This window comes from Chenopodium quinoa, unplaced genomic scaffold, assembly GCF_001683475.1.
Source record: "Chenopodium quinoa cultivar QQ74 unplaced genomic scaffold, ASM168347v1, whole genome shotgun sequence".
NCBI lineage: Eukaryota > Viridiplantae > Streptophyta > Magnoliopsida > Caryophyllales > Amaranthaceae > Chenopodium > Chenopodium quinoa.
In genome coordinates this window covers 4,051,998-4,069,634 of record NW_018744502.1, presented here as the reverse complement: position 1 = coordinate 4,069,634, position 17,637 = coordinate 4,051,998, and the positions used below count along the sequence as shown (strand labels likewise).

At 35.6% G+C, this 17,637-nt stretch overlaps 2 protein-coding genes across 3 annotated transcripts; one reads left to right on the top strand and one right to left on the bottom strand.

Moving 5' to 3' along the window:
- Positions 1-443: 443 nt before the first annotated feature.
- Positions 444-10,543, top strand: LOC110698010 (probable serine/threonine-protein kinase PIX7). The gene is made up of 6 exons (XM_021875409.1): positions 444-1,114; positions 3,364-3,701; positions 3,813-3,948; positions 8,149-8,285; positions 8,369-8,492; positions 9,442-10,543. The coding sequence occupies exons 1-6, from the start codon at positions 922-924 to the stop codon at positions 9,960-9,962; spliced, it is 1,449 nt and encodes a 482-aa protein (XP_021731101.1). The 5' UTR covers positions 444-921; the 3' UTR covers positions 9,963-10,543.
- Positions 10,544-12,122: 1,579 nt separating this feature from the next.
- Positions 12,123-17,391, bottom strand: LOC110698011. Of its 2 annotated transcripts, XM_021875411.1 has the most exons (8): positions 16,994-17,391; positions 16,270-16,468; positions 14,653-14,802; positions 14,261-14,473; positions 13,876-13,997; positions 13,527-13,690; positions 12,565-12,719; positions 12,123-12,423 (listed from the first exon to the last, which is right to left on the bottom strand). In XM_021875411.1, exons 2-8 carry the CDS (start codon positions 16,354-16,356, stop codon positions 12,325-12,327), a joined length of 990 nt encoding a protein of 329 aa, XP_021731103.1. In that variant the 5' UTR covers positions 16,357-16,468; positions 16,994-17,391; the 3' UTR covers positions 12,123-12,324. The 2 variants fall into 2 exon arrangements, with proteins under 2 accessions (XP_021731103.1, XP_021731102.1); XM_021875410.1 differs by lacking the exon at positions 16,994-17,391 and having other exon boundaries at positions 16,270-16,694.
- Positions 17,392-17,637: the final 246 nt, after the last annotated feature.

The window sequence follows — 17,637 nt, the reverse complement described above, 5'->3', positions numbered from 1 at the left end:
TAATATTATAGTAAAATATGTCATAATTATGATGTTTAAAAAGGTAAAATATAACACGATTATCATAATTATACAAATGATTTGGCTATAAAAAATTCAAAACATTCACCATATGTTAAAGGTTATTATTATGGCCATCATTATTCACAATCTTTAATAAGTAGTAAATATTCTAGTTATTTATTTTACATTTAAATCCTTAAAAAAAAGTGGAATTGCGTATAAAAATCACCAAAATGCAAAGCCCTCTCAATGTGATTGTTGTGAACATAGTGACACAGTAGTACGGGTAGTCGGGTAGATGTCTAACGGGTAGCATGGGCAGCCTAACCTCCCGGCTGCCCGTATTCATCGGGCAACTTGATTCTGCTTTTGTAGTCTTCGATACCATTAAAAAAAGAAGAGAGAGAAAAGGATTGGTAGAGAGAGAAACTAGAGAGAGAAAGAACTGATAATTCAGAGTATGTTTTTTTCTTTCTTTGCGCATTTTTTTTATTTTTAATTATTTATTTCTGGGGTTTTGTTTGAATTAGTCACCCCTTTTTCCTATGAACTCTCACAATTTCTGAGATTTGCTGTACAGCCATTTTTCTGGGTGTTGTCCTTTCAAGTGAGAGAAGGAGTCTAGCTCTAAAAACCCCACAATTTTTTCAATTTTAAGGGCTTATCTTCTGATCTGAATCATTTTTATTTCTTTTTTGAGCTCTTCAATCCAATTTTTCTGGTAAAATTTTATGTGGGTTTGTGTTATTTCATCAGATTTTGGGTTTTTGAGTTAAAAATCAATAGGGTATGAATTATTTGGGGCTAAAATTATTGGGTATTTTGTAATTTGAGTCTTTTGTGGGTGGTGGGTGGAAAAGGGGTTTTAGGGATTTTGATGAATTTGAAAATTTAAGGGTTTGCAATTCATAGGGTGACATGGGATTTGGTAGTGATGTAGCTAAAGTGGAAACTTGGGATGTTGAAAAATCAAAAGGGGGAAAAAAGAAGAAAGATGAAGATGATTCTGGTGAAGATACTGGTTGTTGGATTAAGCTCAGATTCATAGGAAGCTGCATTACTTCAAGATCCAAAGTTGATTCTTCTGTCAGTGGAACAAGTACTAACTATGGTAACTTCCCAATTTTTGCCAAATTTGTATATATATTTTATTTACTTATATGATACTATATGTTATTGGTTTGTTCCTATTTTTGAAGTATTTTGCGTTTTAAGTTGTCACTATAGCTTTGTTTTATCATGTTTCTAGGTTGTTTATTTATTTGATGCATGTTTATATGTGTTTTTAGTGGTAGGGCAAGCATTAAGCTTTGTTCAATTTTGAAATTAGCTTGAAAGACTATCTTGTATAGAAAGATAGTCAATTGATTATTTGGGTTTTTTCGAGTTTATTTTCAGTCAGTTGTTGCTTGCTTCTAGGTTGAGCTTGGGTTGATACCTTGCTTATGAAAGCTTTATAATGTACTCGAGTATATTATGAGTATAAGCTGTCGATTAGTTTTATTTCTTTATTTTTCTCATGTATATTGTGTTTAGTGCCTTAAGAGTCTTATAAGTTGAATACTACCTATGAAATTAGTGGATTATACCCATGAGCAATGTTTTGTAGAAATTGTTATGTGCTATCAACTTGTGGAACTCACATTGACATCATAGTCGTGTGTCTAAAGCTCTGGTAGCATCTGTTTAAAAAATATCGTGTCTTGTTTATAAAGTGCATTTCCATTGATGCAAGTAGCGTGTTCTGCGAATGTCGTCGTAGAATTGATAAATAGTAGGAAGAAACTGATTAAAATATCTGATTTGTTTCAAGATCCAATGAGTAGGGGACTTGACCCATTCATTAAGTAGTAAAGGATTCAACTATATTGTGAATTTGTGAAGGCTGTGGTATGCCTCTTATGAAGTTGATGTTTTCATGAAAAAGGAAATTTATTATTTCAATGTTTTTTATTAAATTACAAATTTGTTGAAGAATAGTGATTAGAGGTTTATTATCTGAAGTGTCTTGTCTTCCAAGAAACTCGGTGTCGTTTTTCTGTGGCTTGTTAGTTCATATGGTCAGAGAATTGCTATCCAATACCCAAGAAACATTGAACTACAAAATCCATGGTGAGGCTGTGCATATGCATCCTGTCTATACCCCTGTACTTGGAATTGTAAAGTCAGCTGATTTCAAATTGTTGCTTGAGATCCTTAAACGTAGCAAGTACTTGTGTTGGTCATCGTTCAAATTCTCTACATTACTTGCCTCCATCTTCTACATGATAGAGAAAAATGTGATTCTTGTTCGCTTTATATCACCAAGAAGTTTTTTACCCTCTTCATCATTAGCAAAATAGCAAGTTATATGATGCAATGCAGCAATTTAATAGCCACTGAGCACTTTGAACTTGTTTGGCAATCTTTTTCTTGTACATGGCTGGTTGTTTTTTTTTATACTTATTGCTTCAAACCTTGTTAGGATTTTTATCCTAACTAAAGGGTTCTAATTATTCACATCCACATTTTTTTTGTAGAGGCCACTGCAGGTGCCCTGTCATTTATTTGTAAACGCACGAATACAGATTTTGATGTATCTTAGCATTATAAGCGAATGGTCTTTAAATGCAAGAGAATTAATTGCATTAGAAAGCGAATTTGTAGTCTCCTGGCTGTTGAATTAGACTTTTAATCTCTCTGTCCACTGAGTTGACAAAAACTTCTGCCAATTTTCTCATAATTTTATTGAACATAGAGAGTGCCATATATCTTAGTGAAGAAGCTTGGAAGTGAAAGAATAAGTAAGAGACCTCATAATAAATGATTAATTGTATATTCCTTTTTCTTTATCCTTTCCTGAAATTGTTTGGACTAAACTTTTGGTGACTCCAGATTACTGTTCTCGATCTTTGAGCCTGCTATGATTATGTGGATTTTCCTATTAAGTATGACCAACTGACCAAGAGATGTTAAACTTCCTCACTTAATCAGTTGGCACATTTTGTGACCAGATATCTTGTTTCTGGGATGGAGTGAATGGAGTGATTCTAATTTTCCGAGATATAAGACTGGAAGCCCATTTCTAGGAGGATGTTCTGTATGTGTTTTGTAGTGTCATTGTGGGCTCATGCTTCAGGACCTCTTTCTTGGCTAACTTCTGATAGAATACTTCATGATTATGTTGTTAATGGTGGGCATATGCTTCAGGACTCTTTCCTGGTTTAGTTTTAGTAGATATACAGCATGATCAGTGTACTGATTTTACCACTAAGTATTCGATGTCTGAGGTCTTCTGACAGTTCGTATACCCTCCTCATCTAATTATCTAATCAATAAAGTTTTCTTAAAAATTAAAGATTTGTACTGAATGTGTATCAGCTGAAAGCAAATCAACAATTGATGCAAGCAGAGATCAACCGGTTACTGCAGTTGTCTCATCAACAACAACAAGTAATGCTGAAAGCAGCACATCAACATCCAAGCTAGAAGAAGAACTCAAAGTTTCCTCTCGGCTTCGTAAATTCGCATTTAACGACTTAAAATTAGCAACTAGAAACTTCAGACCTGAAAGTCTACTTGGTGAAGGTGGTTTTGGGTGCGTGTTTAAGGGATGGATTGAAGAAAATGGTACTGCTCCAGTGAAACCTGGTACAGGTCTTACTGTTGCAGTAAAGACACTCAATCATGATGGACTTCAGGGTCACAAAGAATGGCTGGTTTGTTTTGTTGATTATTTTTTGTAAAATTTATTGCTGCCTTATATCTTTACATGTTGTATCTTGAGCTGAATTATCCCTTATATTTGTATGTGCCCTTATATTTGGCAGGCTGAAGTGAATTATTTGGGTGATCTTATTCATCAAAATTTGGTCAAACTTATTGGCTATTGTATTGAAGATGATCAAAGGCTTCTAGTCTATGAATTCATGCCCCGAGGAAGCTTGGAGAATCATCTTTTTCGAAGTATGTAACTACTTTTATGCAATTTCTCACATTCTTCTTGATCTATAGATTTTTGAAATGATATGCAAATTAGACAATCATTACTCTGAAAGATGCATAAACATAGGATGAGTGAAATTTAAAACTTTTCGGAGGCATGAATTGTCTCATTTTTATTTTTACCTGTCGATTGTCAATAAATTCTTTTAAAAGTTTCTGAGTGCACATGTTTCACAACTTTTTTGGTATTAGGTATCCTGTATTTGATAATGAGTGTATTACTTATAATAGTGGGGATCTGGGGAACTTATATACTCTTCAACTCTTGTTATGGATTTTTCTGTTTGTTGTTAATAGTATAGTATAGGTAGGCTCACCACTTCTTGGGTTGGAGGAATTGTGGGCCTCCTTGCTCCATTGCCTACAGACATTGTAGTCTATGTAAATAAAGAGTGCCCGACCATAATTAGCTTGCTTGGATTAAGCCTATGTTAATAATGAGTGCCCTGTGTAGATGACACTGATCCATTCAAGTCTAACTATGGTGCTGTTTACAACCTCTCTTCTTTTTCCATACAAAAGAAACTAAGGATTTTTGCTTATATTGGATTGGCAATGAGAGCCAACCAAGTGTAAATGTTCCTGCATTCTTGTCATTCTGTTCTCTCTTTCTACTTGATGTTGACAAGGGAAGAGCTATCTGGAATCAGACTAGTTTCTGCAAAAATAGATGGATTTTGGATTGCTGGTATTTCTTAAGTTTAGGCCTCATCACTGATTCTCTGGATGGCCTCTCAAGGCCTCAAGGGTCATACATGATTTGTCTGGCTAGTCAAAGACCTGATGGCTCACAATGATGACTTGAGGTGTCAGTTTACATACTCTTCTCAGTTTGTTACTGTTTTCCATAGACTTCCTATAATACAAGGTGCATAAGTCATGCATCTTTTTTTCATGATACTTCTCATCTTCCTTAGACCCTTTACATGAATTGAGCCGTTGATTATTTAGTTGATTAGGTAATATGCAATAGATCATGCAGTGTGTTATGGTGTCTGGAAAGGTCAATTGTGTTTCCAGGAACTCAAGAAGTAATAATTTCTATAGTGACAGGATAAAGGCTTCCTATTGATTTGTTTGGATGTTGTATACTGACTACTGAGTGCTCGAATTATCATCTGATCTATTCTGGATGAGACTTTACAAAGCAAGTAAAAGGCTTCCAGTTGACCTTACACTTTTGATCAATTTGACTCCAATTGAGATCCTCACTATATATATATTTTTTTTTAATAATTTCTTAATCATTCTAAGCTATGGCATGTAATAACTGTAATTGATTGTTATTTGTGTGGTTCAAGCTATCAGATATTTAAATTCTTTCTTTTTAGGGTATGGGGAGAAGAGAGAGAGAGAGAGAGAGAGAGAGGGAAGGGGGGGGGGTCCAATTGTCCTGTCATGTTGTCCTCAACCTGTCAACGATTGAAATGGTTACGAGGGATCTTTCTTTTTAGGGTATGGGGAGAAGAGAGGGGGGGGGGTGTCCAATTATCCTGTCATGTCGTCCTCAACCTGTCTATGATTGAAATGGTTACAAGGGATCAAGATAAGAAGCAGTCAAACTCTTTTTGCTTTCCATTGGCCAGGGTCATTATTAACCTTGCAGTCTCAGTCTCATATATTACTTTTTTATGGGAAATCTTAAACTTCCATGGAAGGAATAACTAATTATGATCATGGTTCTATAGTAGATATGGATTCTACCTATGTCCTAGGCAGGTCATGCAGTCTTATTCCTGTAATAATATACTTATAATTCCTTATGGGAAACCAGACAAGTGCTTTCTTCTTCACAAGTCACAAGGAAGGGTTGTGGATAGTTTAACCAGTCATTTTGATTTTGTCGATCATAAGCACATCTATGAACAGTGATTCTTTCAGCTTCATTGGAAATGTCATAATTTTCAAGTTTGTAAATTGATAAAGTCATCATGAGACTTTAAGGAAGTCTTAAGGTTATTTTGGGTTTCGTCTATGGATCATTGGGCTAGATTATGGGACATAAATAAGACAGAAGGATATGTTTGGAATAAAGGAAATCATTCAGTAGGGAACATCACTAGAACAGTCTACCTGCTGATGTATTCCGGTTTTCCTTCAACTACAATGATCTAACTAGATCATTCAAATAAGTTTGTAGGAATAGAATTAGTTTTACTCGGAATCTTCAGGGTTGTCATCATCATATTTAGTAATTTCTCTTTTCCAATATTGAAATATCTTTTGTTGGATAAAAATTTAGGATAAAGCATCTTATGCGGTTTTTTAACTCTAGTACTCTAAAGTGAGTGAGATAAATGTGTGTGGATGGGTATATATCATCTGTTGTTCTTGGAGTTGTGTAGATCTGTAATCATTATATTGGTATCTCCTATTATCCTACATATTGGAGTATCATTTGTAGGAGAATTATTTTAGGTAATGAATCTTATGTGGCCTTTTAAATCAGTACTCTAAAGCAAGTGAAGGTAGCAGTGTGTGGTGTTCTATCTATATTGGGAAGATAATGTTAGGTTAGTAGACTTAGTTCAGCTTCTGTTTATTTATGAAGGTATACTAGTGATAGCGGAATTTAGCACTTTTAGGTGGTACTGTTGTTATCTGCTGTTGCCAAAACTCCATACATCCTGTGTAGTTTCAATTTCGAGTTACCTGCTTTGATGATCTCATGAAGCCTTGCCCTTCATGTTGATGTTACTGTTGTTTGATGTCACTATGGTGCCTCTATTGTTAATCTTACTAATCAGCATAAGATATATTGGAAAAGAAACTCATCTGGAATTCAATTTGACAAAAATCATTTCCTTGATAGTTGTCATGAACACAAGGCACCTACACCATTGACCTGAATATGGAAAAAGCACATGAAATGCTCACAATTCTTTGAGAAATCTTGGCTTGAACATCATTCTAATTGGCAATGTGCAGAGTGAGATTCCTCAATAAGAGTTGGTCTCTGCGTTGCTATTTTGATAAAATTATTCCAAAGCTATCCGATAGCTGCAAGTGCACCTTACAGTCGCAATTCATTCAGTTTTTTGCTAATATTGTGGCTGGATCCCCCTTTGTCCTGTTGTTCCAGACTTCCAGTTTTCTTCATTGTACCTTGAAATCTCCTATACATGTAACTATATTATTTGGTACATTCAAGCATGTGCAGCACCGTCTTTCTGCAGTGTCAAGGAATTAACCTATCTAAATACAATATATGTCTTTATTCTATTATTTCCTTAGGCTATAAAGGTTTCTAAATAGGTGTTCTCCTAGTCATTTACCTCTAAAAAGTTTCAGGATATTGATGATCATCTACCGCAATGATAAGGGATGTGCTTCCTCTCATTTCCCTGAGAAATGTAGTTACTGGTGTGATTCAATTTACTCGTGGTTCATGTAATCATGTATGTAGTTGAAACTGAAGTTCCTTAGCTGAGATTTGTTGAAAGTAACTTATTTAGAAGTTCCTATAGGCTTTATCAAAGTTATGATGCCTAAGAACCAAGACCATAAAAGGAAAAAAAAAATTAATAATTAGAGATGTTTGTGAACGTGGTGCCACTTTTATATTTGAAGAATGGCTTGGGCTGGAATGGAGTAAGACATTATTTGAGACATAAGGAAATTGCAAAATATTTTTACAGGCAAAGTGCTTATGTATTGATATGGATGATGTAATGCCAAAGATTAATGATACAACCATGTTATAATTCTCATGGTATTTATGCAAGACTACGAGAGTACCCTGTCCCTGTTGAAATGCCATTTACTGTATTGGCCTTTTATGTCTTCTTCAGTTACTATAATTACATTCAATACACTTGAGGATTGTTATAAAAAGACATCATATGTTGCATCATTTTCCTATTTTCTAATCTTGGTTTGTATGATGCCATTGCAGTTCGAGTCATATCTTTAGAAGTTTAAACTATGTTTTGGATGGAGTTTTGAAAGGTTTTACCGATGGTCAATTGTTTTAACCTAGAAAACGAGTTTTAATTTGCAGAGTAAAATATTATTCTATTCCTGTACCTATAGTTGACCTTCATAACATAATAAACTGTTCCTTTAAAATTCATGTTGCTTGTTCTCACCTCTCTTTATGGAGCCTGTCTTCTCTCCACAGTGTCACTCCTTTTCATTGTTGCTGACTTTGTGATGTTGTAGGATCTTTACCTCTCCCATGGTCCATTAGGATGAAAATTGCTCTTGGTGCAGCTAAGGGTCTTGCCTTTCTCCATGAAGAAGCTGAAAAGCCTGTGATATATCGTGATTTCAAGACCTCAAATATCTTATTAGATGCGGTATGATATCAAACTCAACAGTTTTGCTGTATTTACATGGAAGCTTCTATGTTGCTCTAATTACTACCAACTTACTGCATCAGGAATACAATGCAAAGCTGTCGGATTTTGGACTTGCTAAAGATGGTCCTGAGGAAGGCAAAACTCATGTATCTACCCGCGTGATGGGGACATATGGTTATGCAGCTCCTGAGTATGTGATGACAGGTAAATCTTTGAATGCTGGGTGTTATGTTGTCATCCATGAAGCTTCTTTTGTCATTATGCTGTTTTTGTATCGTCTAATTTTGGAATTTTTACTGTTGCACTGGTTCAAGTTGTGTTTGCATCTCTTTCGAACTTTCTTGCTCTCATCTGCTGTACCTGCTAAGCATTATCTAAGGAGGGGCACATTAGGAAGTAGCATAATAACTCAGTTAATTGTGGCTGTAAGGAAAAGATAGCTAGTTAGTTAGCTCAAGAAGAGGATTACGGAGAGAAATAGGATGTTGAATATCAATGAGAGTTTTCGTTGGCTTTTAAAATTGCTAGTTGGGAGAACCAAGCCTCTTGAAAGCTCGAATGTCCTTATTTTTTCCCTGTAATTTTAGATCATCAATCCATCTTCTTTCCAATTCTTTTAGGGTTTCCGTTTTGCCTAAACCCAGACATTTTTTTATATGGTGCTTCTGGTTTCATATGAATTTGCCATGGTACTTCTGCTGCTGTGAGTGGAACATCATCATTTTTCATGATTGATAAAAGCTAATAGTCTCATGTAGTAGGATATTCACTTTTCATCAGTTTGTGCTTTTATTAGAATGTAATATATTGGTTTGTATTATTATACTCTTCTTTTTCGGCCTCCCTTTTGTTACTTTTTCCTAAGACGGGGAGAAGGGGGGGGGGGGGATTGTCTATTCCCCTGGTGGTTTTCCTCCCCATCCTAGTCTTCTAAGAGGGACAACTGTATCCTCTTAGCTGCACTTTTTCTTCAAGAGGTATTTTCTTATCTAGGATGCTGTATGCTGTTTAACATGAATGTGCGGATGATTTTACAGCAATTGGAACTTAATTAGTCAACAGCAGATTAATCTTGAACTAGTTGATGGCATTGGATTCAAGATCGAGCATGTTCTGCTGTGTCCTAATCTAATTTTTATTATTCCCGTCTCAGGCCATCTGACTTCAAGAAGCGATGTTTACAGCTTTGGAGTAGTGCTGCTGGAAATGATTACTGGCAGGAGATCTATGGACAAAAACCGACCCAATGGGGAGCATAACCTTGTTGAATGGGCAAGGCCACATTTTGGAGACCGAAGAAGATTTTATCGTCTGATAGACCCTCGGCTTGAAGGTCACTTCTCCATCAAAGGTGCTCAAAAGGCTGTGCAGTTGGCTGCTCATTGCCTTAGCCGGGATCCAAAAGTCCGCCCTTTAATGAGCGAAGTTGTAGATTCCCTGAAGCCTTTACCTAACCTGAAAGATATGGCTAGTTCGTCCTACTATTTCCAAACCATGCAAGCAGACCGAGTTAGGGCCAGCCCGAATGCTCGAAATGGTCAACCTATTGGTCCTCACCAAAGGAATGGGCAGCAACCAGGTTTAAGGAGCCTCTCAATCCCACATGGCTCACATGCTTCACCATATCATCATCATCAGTACCATCCATCACCTAAACCAAGTGGGAAATCCTAACCTCGGGCCAGTCGGTGCACTTCTTGTTCTGCAAGTGGTTCATCATTCTTTTCTCCCCAGCTTCTGATCGTTTTCATGAAGTCATCAACTAATTAAGTATGTGATCCTGATATCAAGGTTCTTTGCTCCTTGATCAAAGATGAAACAGGATTGGGAGGGGGAAAAAAAAAAAAACAGAACAGAAAAAGAGGCAACAGAAGACAATGTATGAATTGTGCAAACTATTATCTTTCAGTCAGGCTCTCTGTAAAGGAGTTAAATGTAAGAAGAGGTGAAGCTTTGTGGGCCAGAAATTTCATGTCATACCTCGTAATTTTACGTTAGTCAAGCTTGAAAATATGAAAAATGAAGTTTCACCAATTGTTGCCTCGATTATCCCCATTTTGTTATATGCTTTTCCATCTTCAAAGATCCCTGAAATTGCTGTATAGATCATGCTTGGATGTAGAAACAATGAATCAATGAATTAGGTCAAACTTGTGTTGTCGGCTCAGATTCCTATTCTTGTGGGTTGATCTGGGGTTTTAAACCAGTTTGCTTACTATTGTCATTGCTGAAATATAGCTGTGCTTTGTTTCTAATGTTGATGAAACGTTTAATTTAGGGTCTGCTTGGGACTATTGTGGTTTTGATGGTTTCCTAATATGTTAAGCTACTGCGGTGAAATATACATCTTTTCTTCCGTTTTCTTGAAACTACAACAGAAAAGCAGAAACCATTTTTTGAGGTTCTGTAATTTTAATTTAAATGAAAGGCTTTGGCTTTTTATGACACGCAACTTCTTATAAGTCGCATTCTTTTTCTTGTCTCTTCGTTCTCCCTCCTTGATAACACCATTTTTTCATTTCTACCGATGCTGATTTGAATTGCTTTTCACTGTCTTCCTTTTCTTAATAACCGCATTAAAACACAAAACATAACATGTGGGATGAAAGGAGCAGCTATTAATCACTATTTATTAATTTAATATCAATAAAATCAGTAATTCGTATTTGAATTTGATTGATAATACTTTGCATATTGACAATACTAATGGTTTACCTCAATTGGTTATAGTTTAAAATGTAGATGGTTAATATTTTCTCCATTCTTTTTTAGTTGACACGTTTTAATACTAAAAAGTAAAAATTATAAAAAGTTGATATTGTTAAAATATAAATCGAGACAATTCTAATAAGTCTCCACATGAGTACATGACTATACTTTATCATAATTATTAATTACAAAAGGTACTCAAGGTAGAATTTATAAATAGTGTAGAAAGTCAAAACGTATCAACTAAAAAGAGGAAATATTTACCTTATTTTATATATTTAGTAATCTACAACTAGTTATATATTCATAATAATTGGATTATTAAAAATAGTTGAACGTCTCTTTGCAAAGCTACAATCATCAAATGATTTTACCAAATGCGTTATAGACAACCTAGTATGCTAACAGCTGGTCAAACTAAGGATGTCAATGGGGCAGGTCAAATAGGAGACCCGCCCCATCCCCGTCCCAACGGGGTGGAGATGGGTCTTGGTTTGGCGGGTGATGGGGCGGGGATGGGGATAAAAACCATACCCGCCATGGGTGATGGGGCGGGGGTGGATTTTAGGTTGTACCCGCCCCATCCTCGCCCCGCCCCACCCGCCCCATCCCCACATCCATATATTTTTAAAAACAAAATTATACTTTTATACTATTTTATAAAAAAAATTATGTAAAATAAAATAGTAAATATAATACTTTGTAATACACTTATATTATAAATAAAAAAATGTGTAATATTAACAATAATTTTTTTCTTTTTGCAATCTTTATTAATTTTTGAAGGATTGTGTATTTGGAAGGCGAGGATCAGGCGGGTCTTAGGCGGAGGTGGATATCCAAGTGGGGGTTAGGGCGGGGACGGTTTTGGAATTGTACCCGCTAGGGCGGGAAAGGGGATGAATTTTAAACCCGCCGCGGGGATGGGAATGAGGATGAAAATTTTAGATGGGGATGGGAAGGCCAACATCCGCCCCGCCCCGCCCTATTGACATCCCTAGGTCAAACCAACCAAATAAAACAATCGATAACCAATTGCCAAACAAGTCTTATATCACTTAAATTTTAAGACATAATTTGGGAGCTCCTGATATATTTTTATCTTGTAATAACTGCCATTCTGAGTTTGGAACCTTCAACGCCCAATTTTAATTCATCCAACTGTAATATTGATAGTGTTGAAAGTTTTACTAATGTTCAGAAGAGCTCCTATTTGGTTTTAGTAATTGGATTAGAAATGTCTTATATCATGTCATTATTCAAAATATCACCCCCTATGTACATACAAAGTACGAAGTATATTATACTTTATCAAAGTCACATTTTTCTAAGCAGCGTTTCGAGTCAGTTGCTCCATGGATGTGCTCTCAAATATCTTATCAGCATTGCCAACTTCAAACCCATCACGTCGATGGAACTCCTTGACCTACAATAATTCATTCAAAAGTTAAGCAAAGCTAATCAAATATAACTGTAATACATCCTGCATCACTATGAACATACACTATGTTAGTGGATAAACTATTAAACTCTATATGTTTTGAAACTTAAGAGGGGCAATCCATACCTCTTCATCAGGTACATTTTTGTACTCAGGAAGCACAAGCCTTTCAGCAAACTCTATGTATGAACATGGAACTGATTCTTTCGTACCATCGGAGAATTCGAAAGGCACTGAATCAGCTACTGTTGAACTTTGCAGCAGGAAACCATCAGGACTAACTGGTGCAGGAACAATGATATTTCTCAGATTAGCATTGTCGAAAAAGTGGTGATCAAATATACAAAATTCATAGCAGAATCTTTCCAGTAAGCCTTGACTAAAACACGAAAAATGGACACTGCTAACACTCGGAGTGACACCTTCCCCTCCTTTCACTTAAGTGACAAAGTTCATCACCTTTTAACTGTTGCTACATCAATCCTTTAATAAAACATAAATTACATTTGAGTTGGGGTCATATTTAGGGAACATTATCTAAATAACTGTATATCCTTCGCTACATAAGAGTTTAAATCTTAACTGTAGATTGTCTTCCTTTGAATGTGCCCACTATTCATGAACATAGGTGTATAATAATATCACCTCCTGTGTTGTGAGTAGTAACTGAAATAAACTTTTTGCAGGACAAAGATGCAAAATGCAACAAATGGAGAATTTCCTGTCTGATAGTGATATCCTTTTATCATATTGCCTCTTTGAGTACAGCACATGCCGCGATTTGAGGCTATATTATGCAATCTAGTATGCACAAAGGAACATAAATGACACTTTAAAGTTTCTCCAGTGCTCTACTAAGTTAGAGTTCGACCAAGTGACCAACAATCTTAACATAATTTATGATAAACCAAATAGATTGCTGATACAATGCAATCTCAAGTTCCAAACCAAAGAATGCATGTTTCTCTCATTCTTTTTTAAACCGTGGGGAGTTGTATAAGCAGGGGGCCGATTAGAGATGAATTATTAAAAATTCGTATAATATGTGAATGCACCGGAGTTTTGAGTAAATTAAGAAAAAAACTAACCTTTTAAAGTCCCTCCTTCAGAATTCAGCTTGAATCCATTCTCTTCAATGAACTGATTCAGGCGATTGATGTTATTCAAATTAGACTTCAGTTGGTGAGTAGAAATAGTGACATGATTCAAGGCATATCCATTAACTAGTGTCCATGCAGCATATTCGCTTTCTCTGCAATTTTAAAATTACAGCACATGAATTTCAGAGATAATACAAGTCACAGAATGTGCTTCAAGACACAAACTAAAAGGGTTATACTCAGGAGTGATACGCAGGGATGATAGGATAAACTCCACTTGTAGATCCTTTCAGTTCCAATCAAGATGATATACTCAGAAAGTCAGAAGACATCTTACCTTGCTAATTGCTGAAATTCGGAATGCAAGGGTTTCTCCCAGGTCAATGACCCGTGTGCACTGGCAAGAGCTGCATAGTTACTTCCATTTCCTGAAATTCCAGTGTACTTTCTGATTATTTCCTGTAATTGCAAATAGCAAATATTAAGAATAAAATCTCAATGAAGATATCTTCTGCTAAGGGACACATAATTGCTGGACAACGTATTCTTGTGATACTTATACTCCCATACCGAAACAAATTCTTTCATACACCATGCAGACTAAAACATATTGCAGCATATCAAGCAATGTTCCTCATCTTAAACATGAGCCTCACATATACAATCATGTCCAAAACACGGTTAAAGATAAATCAGTGTATTGACCAAACTGGAGAGTGTACCTGAGCTTCAGAACTCATCTGATCTACAAGAAGTTCGGAAATAAACACCCTAGGCAAAGGTCCATTGACACCACTGCCTTCTTCATAGGAAACAGTGGGAGGGGAGAACCAATAAGCTTTCAATTTCTTTCCAGGAAATCTCAGCTCATCCTTCTGGATGTACCCAAAATCAAGAAAGACCTTAGCCATTGAATCGATACCATGACCATCCACCTGCAATATTGGTATCAAAATGAGGTCCTTGTACAAATTTAGATTCACATTTTGCTAGTTGAAGCCATCAACCCAATATACAATATTACATGTTACTAAATAGTTCTATAACATGTAAATTATGAAGAGAAACAAGCTTTTCCCTATTGCTACAATTGAAGTGGTGAAAAATGGCGTACCCCAAAAGTACGAAAGGCGAAATGATCATAACAAATCCTATCATTTCCTGCTGAATGAACAAGTTCCAAGACCTGTTTCGCCGTTGGATTCCTGTTCAAATAGACAGTCTCCATTCTTTGCAGCACATTTCTGAAAAATGATTCTGATCCCTTTACATATGAAAACACCCAAATTACCAAAGTTATATGAAGCAACAAATACTTTTATGAAGCAACAAATACTTTTATGAAGCAACAAATAATATCATGACTACTAAGATGGTTTTATGTGTTATTCACTTATTCAGTGACTAATAATCAAAGGGGGAGCCCCAATTGATCTTGAGGATAAACATGGGGCATTTATCTAATGGCATTACAGTACATATATTGCGTTGGGAATCGTGTCAGAGTATTAAAAAATAATTGTTTTTTTTTATTTTTTTTATGAGCTTTAAAATTAAATGGATGACATTAACTCCTTCATCCATCTTCTTCCTCCCAAATTCACACTAGTCTGCCATTGAAGGACCCGGAACTTTCCTTCACCTCCCACCTTCTTCTTCTTCTTCATCCTCGATCACCCACCCTCCACCGACATACTGACCACCATTTCTGGCGGATTCGCCGCCGAACTAAACGAAAACCCTAAGGAAAAAGGGAGAAACTAAGGGCAAGGTCAACCCCAAAGAGTAGGGGTGACATTTTCCTCCATTGAAGCTTCCCCTGAGCTTGAATTTCTGTAATTGAAGTTTCTGAAATTCTTAGTGAAGCTGTCGAAGAGAATTTCCGCCATCAACGGCTTTCCTCAAGCTTAACGGTGTTAATTATTGATATTACAAACTTATCCATACTTAAATGTGCGAATGGACACTCAGTAATCAATATCCTGTTTGTAAATTTCATTAATCATAGAAAAAAAAAAAAAAAATTTAATTTTGTTTATTTTTTTTGTCAACTAATAAAAGTAATCAACGCTGACAAATACTAACAGTAGTAGCTAAAACCCCACTAATAACAAGAGAAATTACTGGTTGATGTCCTTGATTTACAAAACTCACAATAATCACAAATCAAGTGGCATTTTTATATTTAAATCAAAAAATTATATCCAGTCCAAATGATTGAATATCCGATCACCATGATTATACATAAGAAGTATTCTTTTATTTTAATAGCATATATTTGTACAAGTATTACAGATTTTTAAAGAACATACCATCATCTTGATTTTTTTGCATGTGAAACAACGAGATCAGATTAATTTGATGGACCTCCTATTACAACCTTAAAATCAATCTTTACAAATAATACAATAAAATAAAACCTAATAGTAGAATATTTTCCATTCAACACCTAAACAAGATAAATTTTATATAAAATAAACAAGTATCATCACCTTCATGAAAACTAATCTCAATCTGTAAAAATTAAAAAAATTATGTCCAACAATTCCTAGAATATTACCATATAAATACAAGAAAACCCCACATCAAAATGACAGATTTCCCATTCTTTCAAAAAAATAAAAAAATGACAGATTACCCAAATCATTAAAATCAGTTTAATAGTAAGAGAAATAAAAAAATAAAATAAATTAAACCCATTTAAATATTTCAAATTTTAGGAAAAACTTACCTGAAAAGAAGGAGAAACATGAGACCCATTTGGTGAATTTGATGATGAATCAATTTTTACAGAGAAATTTCGTTTATCATTCAACATGGGTTGATATGAACGAAGATTTGGTTTGAAAAAAATTGAACTTTTGGAATCGGATTGAGGAAGAAAAATTGAAGTACGAACTGCAGTAGCAGGGGAGGAGAGAGAGTAGAATCTGGTGATAGAAGAAGAAATCACGGTGTTAGAAATTTTTGATGTTAATAATAAGTTATGCATCTTAATTAATTTTGTTTGGAGCAATTATATGAATGTTATACTAATGTTGCGTTACATGGGTTCATAGATTTTTTTTTTACAACACAGTTCATAGAATTTGGATTTTGGATAGTTGCGTTACGTGTTGTAATTTCTAGGCTAGATAGACTTGTATTGTATGATTTGTATCATTATCCAACGTGGATGTGTCAATTTTTTTAATTTTTGGCACATGTTATGACTTTATTTATGTTTCCATTTGTAGTTAGCATATTTAGCATTATACTCCCTTTGTTTATTTTACGAAAACTGTCGTAGTCAATAGTTCATGCGGGGTGTAGCGGCAGTGGCACTCCATCCTCCCACCACATGTAAAATCAAACACAATGAACCACAATCCAGATCTACATCCCCAAAATAAAAACAAATCACAAAATAAAACAAATAAATAACCCTAAATCGAATAAAGCAAAAAAAAACTTACAATTGGAGGTGCTAATGGCGCGGCATCAGCTTTTGGTAGAGGTGGTGGTGGTTGCGCGGCGTCGGCTTGAGTCGAGGAAAGACAAGAGGTTTGTGGGTTGGTGGGTTTGGTGGTTGCATGGTTGGACTCACTGCCTCACGAGTCGGCTCAGTTACACATTGGACGACGGCGGCAGATCGGACTTTCGAAAGGTTCTAGAAAGACGAGAAGGTCTAGAAAGAAAGGGTGTTTTGTTAAGGTTGTAGTGAGTTGACCCGGTGAATGAGATCGGGTTATGGTTGAGTTGGAGGGCGGAAGTGTTCATTTTTGGGAGAGGAGGAGAGAGAAACAAGGAAAGTGGGCTGCCATTTTTTGGGGGAGGAGGAGAGAGGCTGCCTTGGGGAGTGAAGGGTTTTAGAAAGGAATCAGGTACTTGTAATTGGGTTTATATTGTGTGACGTGAAAATGTTCATATTAGCCAACAAATGATGTATATCAGCCATTAGAATGAACATATTAGCTAATTGATATCTAATATCAGTCAACATTAGGGATATATCAGACATTAATCAAAACGTATCAGTCAACACAAGGAACATATCAGCCAACAAATGAAACATATCAGCCAACAAATGGAACATATCATCTAACAAAAGGTACATATC

Excerpts from the sequence above, each read along its gene's own strand:
- LOC110698010 (XM_021875409.1), top strand. The coding sequence starts at position 922 with ATGGGATTTGGTAGTGATGTAGCTAAAGTGGAAACTTGGGATGTTGAA. Across the intron at positions 3,702-3,812 it reads AGGGTCACAAAGAATGGCTG|GCTGAAGTGAATTATTTGGG; the intron begins GTTTGTTTTGTT and ends TATATTTGGCAG. Across the intron at positions 8,493-9,441 it reads TCCTGAGTATGTGATGACAG|GCCATCTGACTTCAAGAAGC; the intron begins GTAAATCTTTGA and ends TTCCCGTCTCAG.
- LOC110698011 (XM_021875410.1), bottom strand. The coding sequence starts at position 16,530 with ATGCATAACTTATTATTAACATCAAAAATTTCTAACACCGTGATTTCT. Across the intron at positions 13,998-14,260 it reads AGATGAGTTCTGAAGCTCAG|GAAATAATCAGAAAGTACAC; the intron begins GTACACTCTCCA and ends TTGCAATTACAG. Across the intron at positions 12,424-12,564 it reads AAAATGTACCTGATGAAGAG|GTCAAGGAGTTCCATCGACG; the intron begins GTATGGATTGCC and ends GAATTATTGTAG.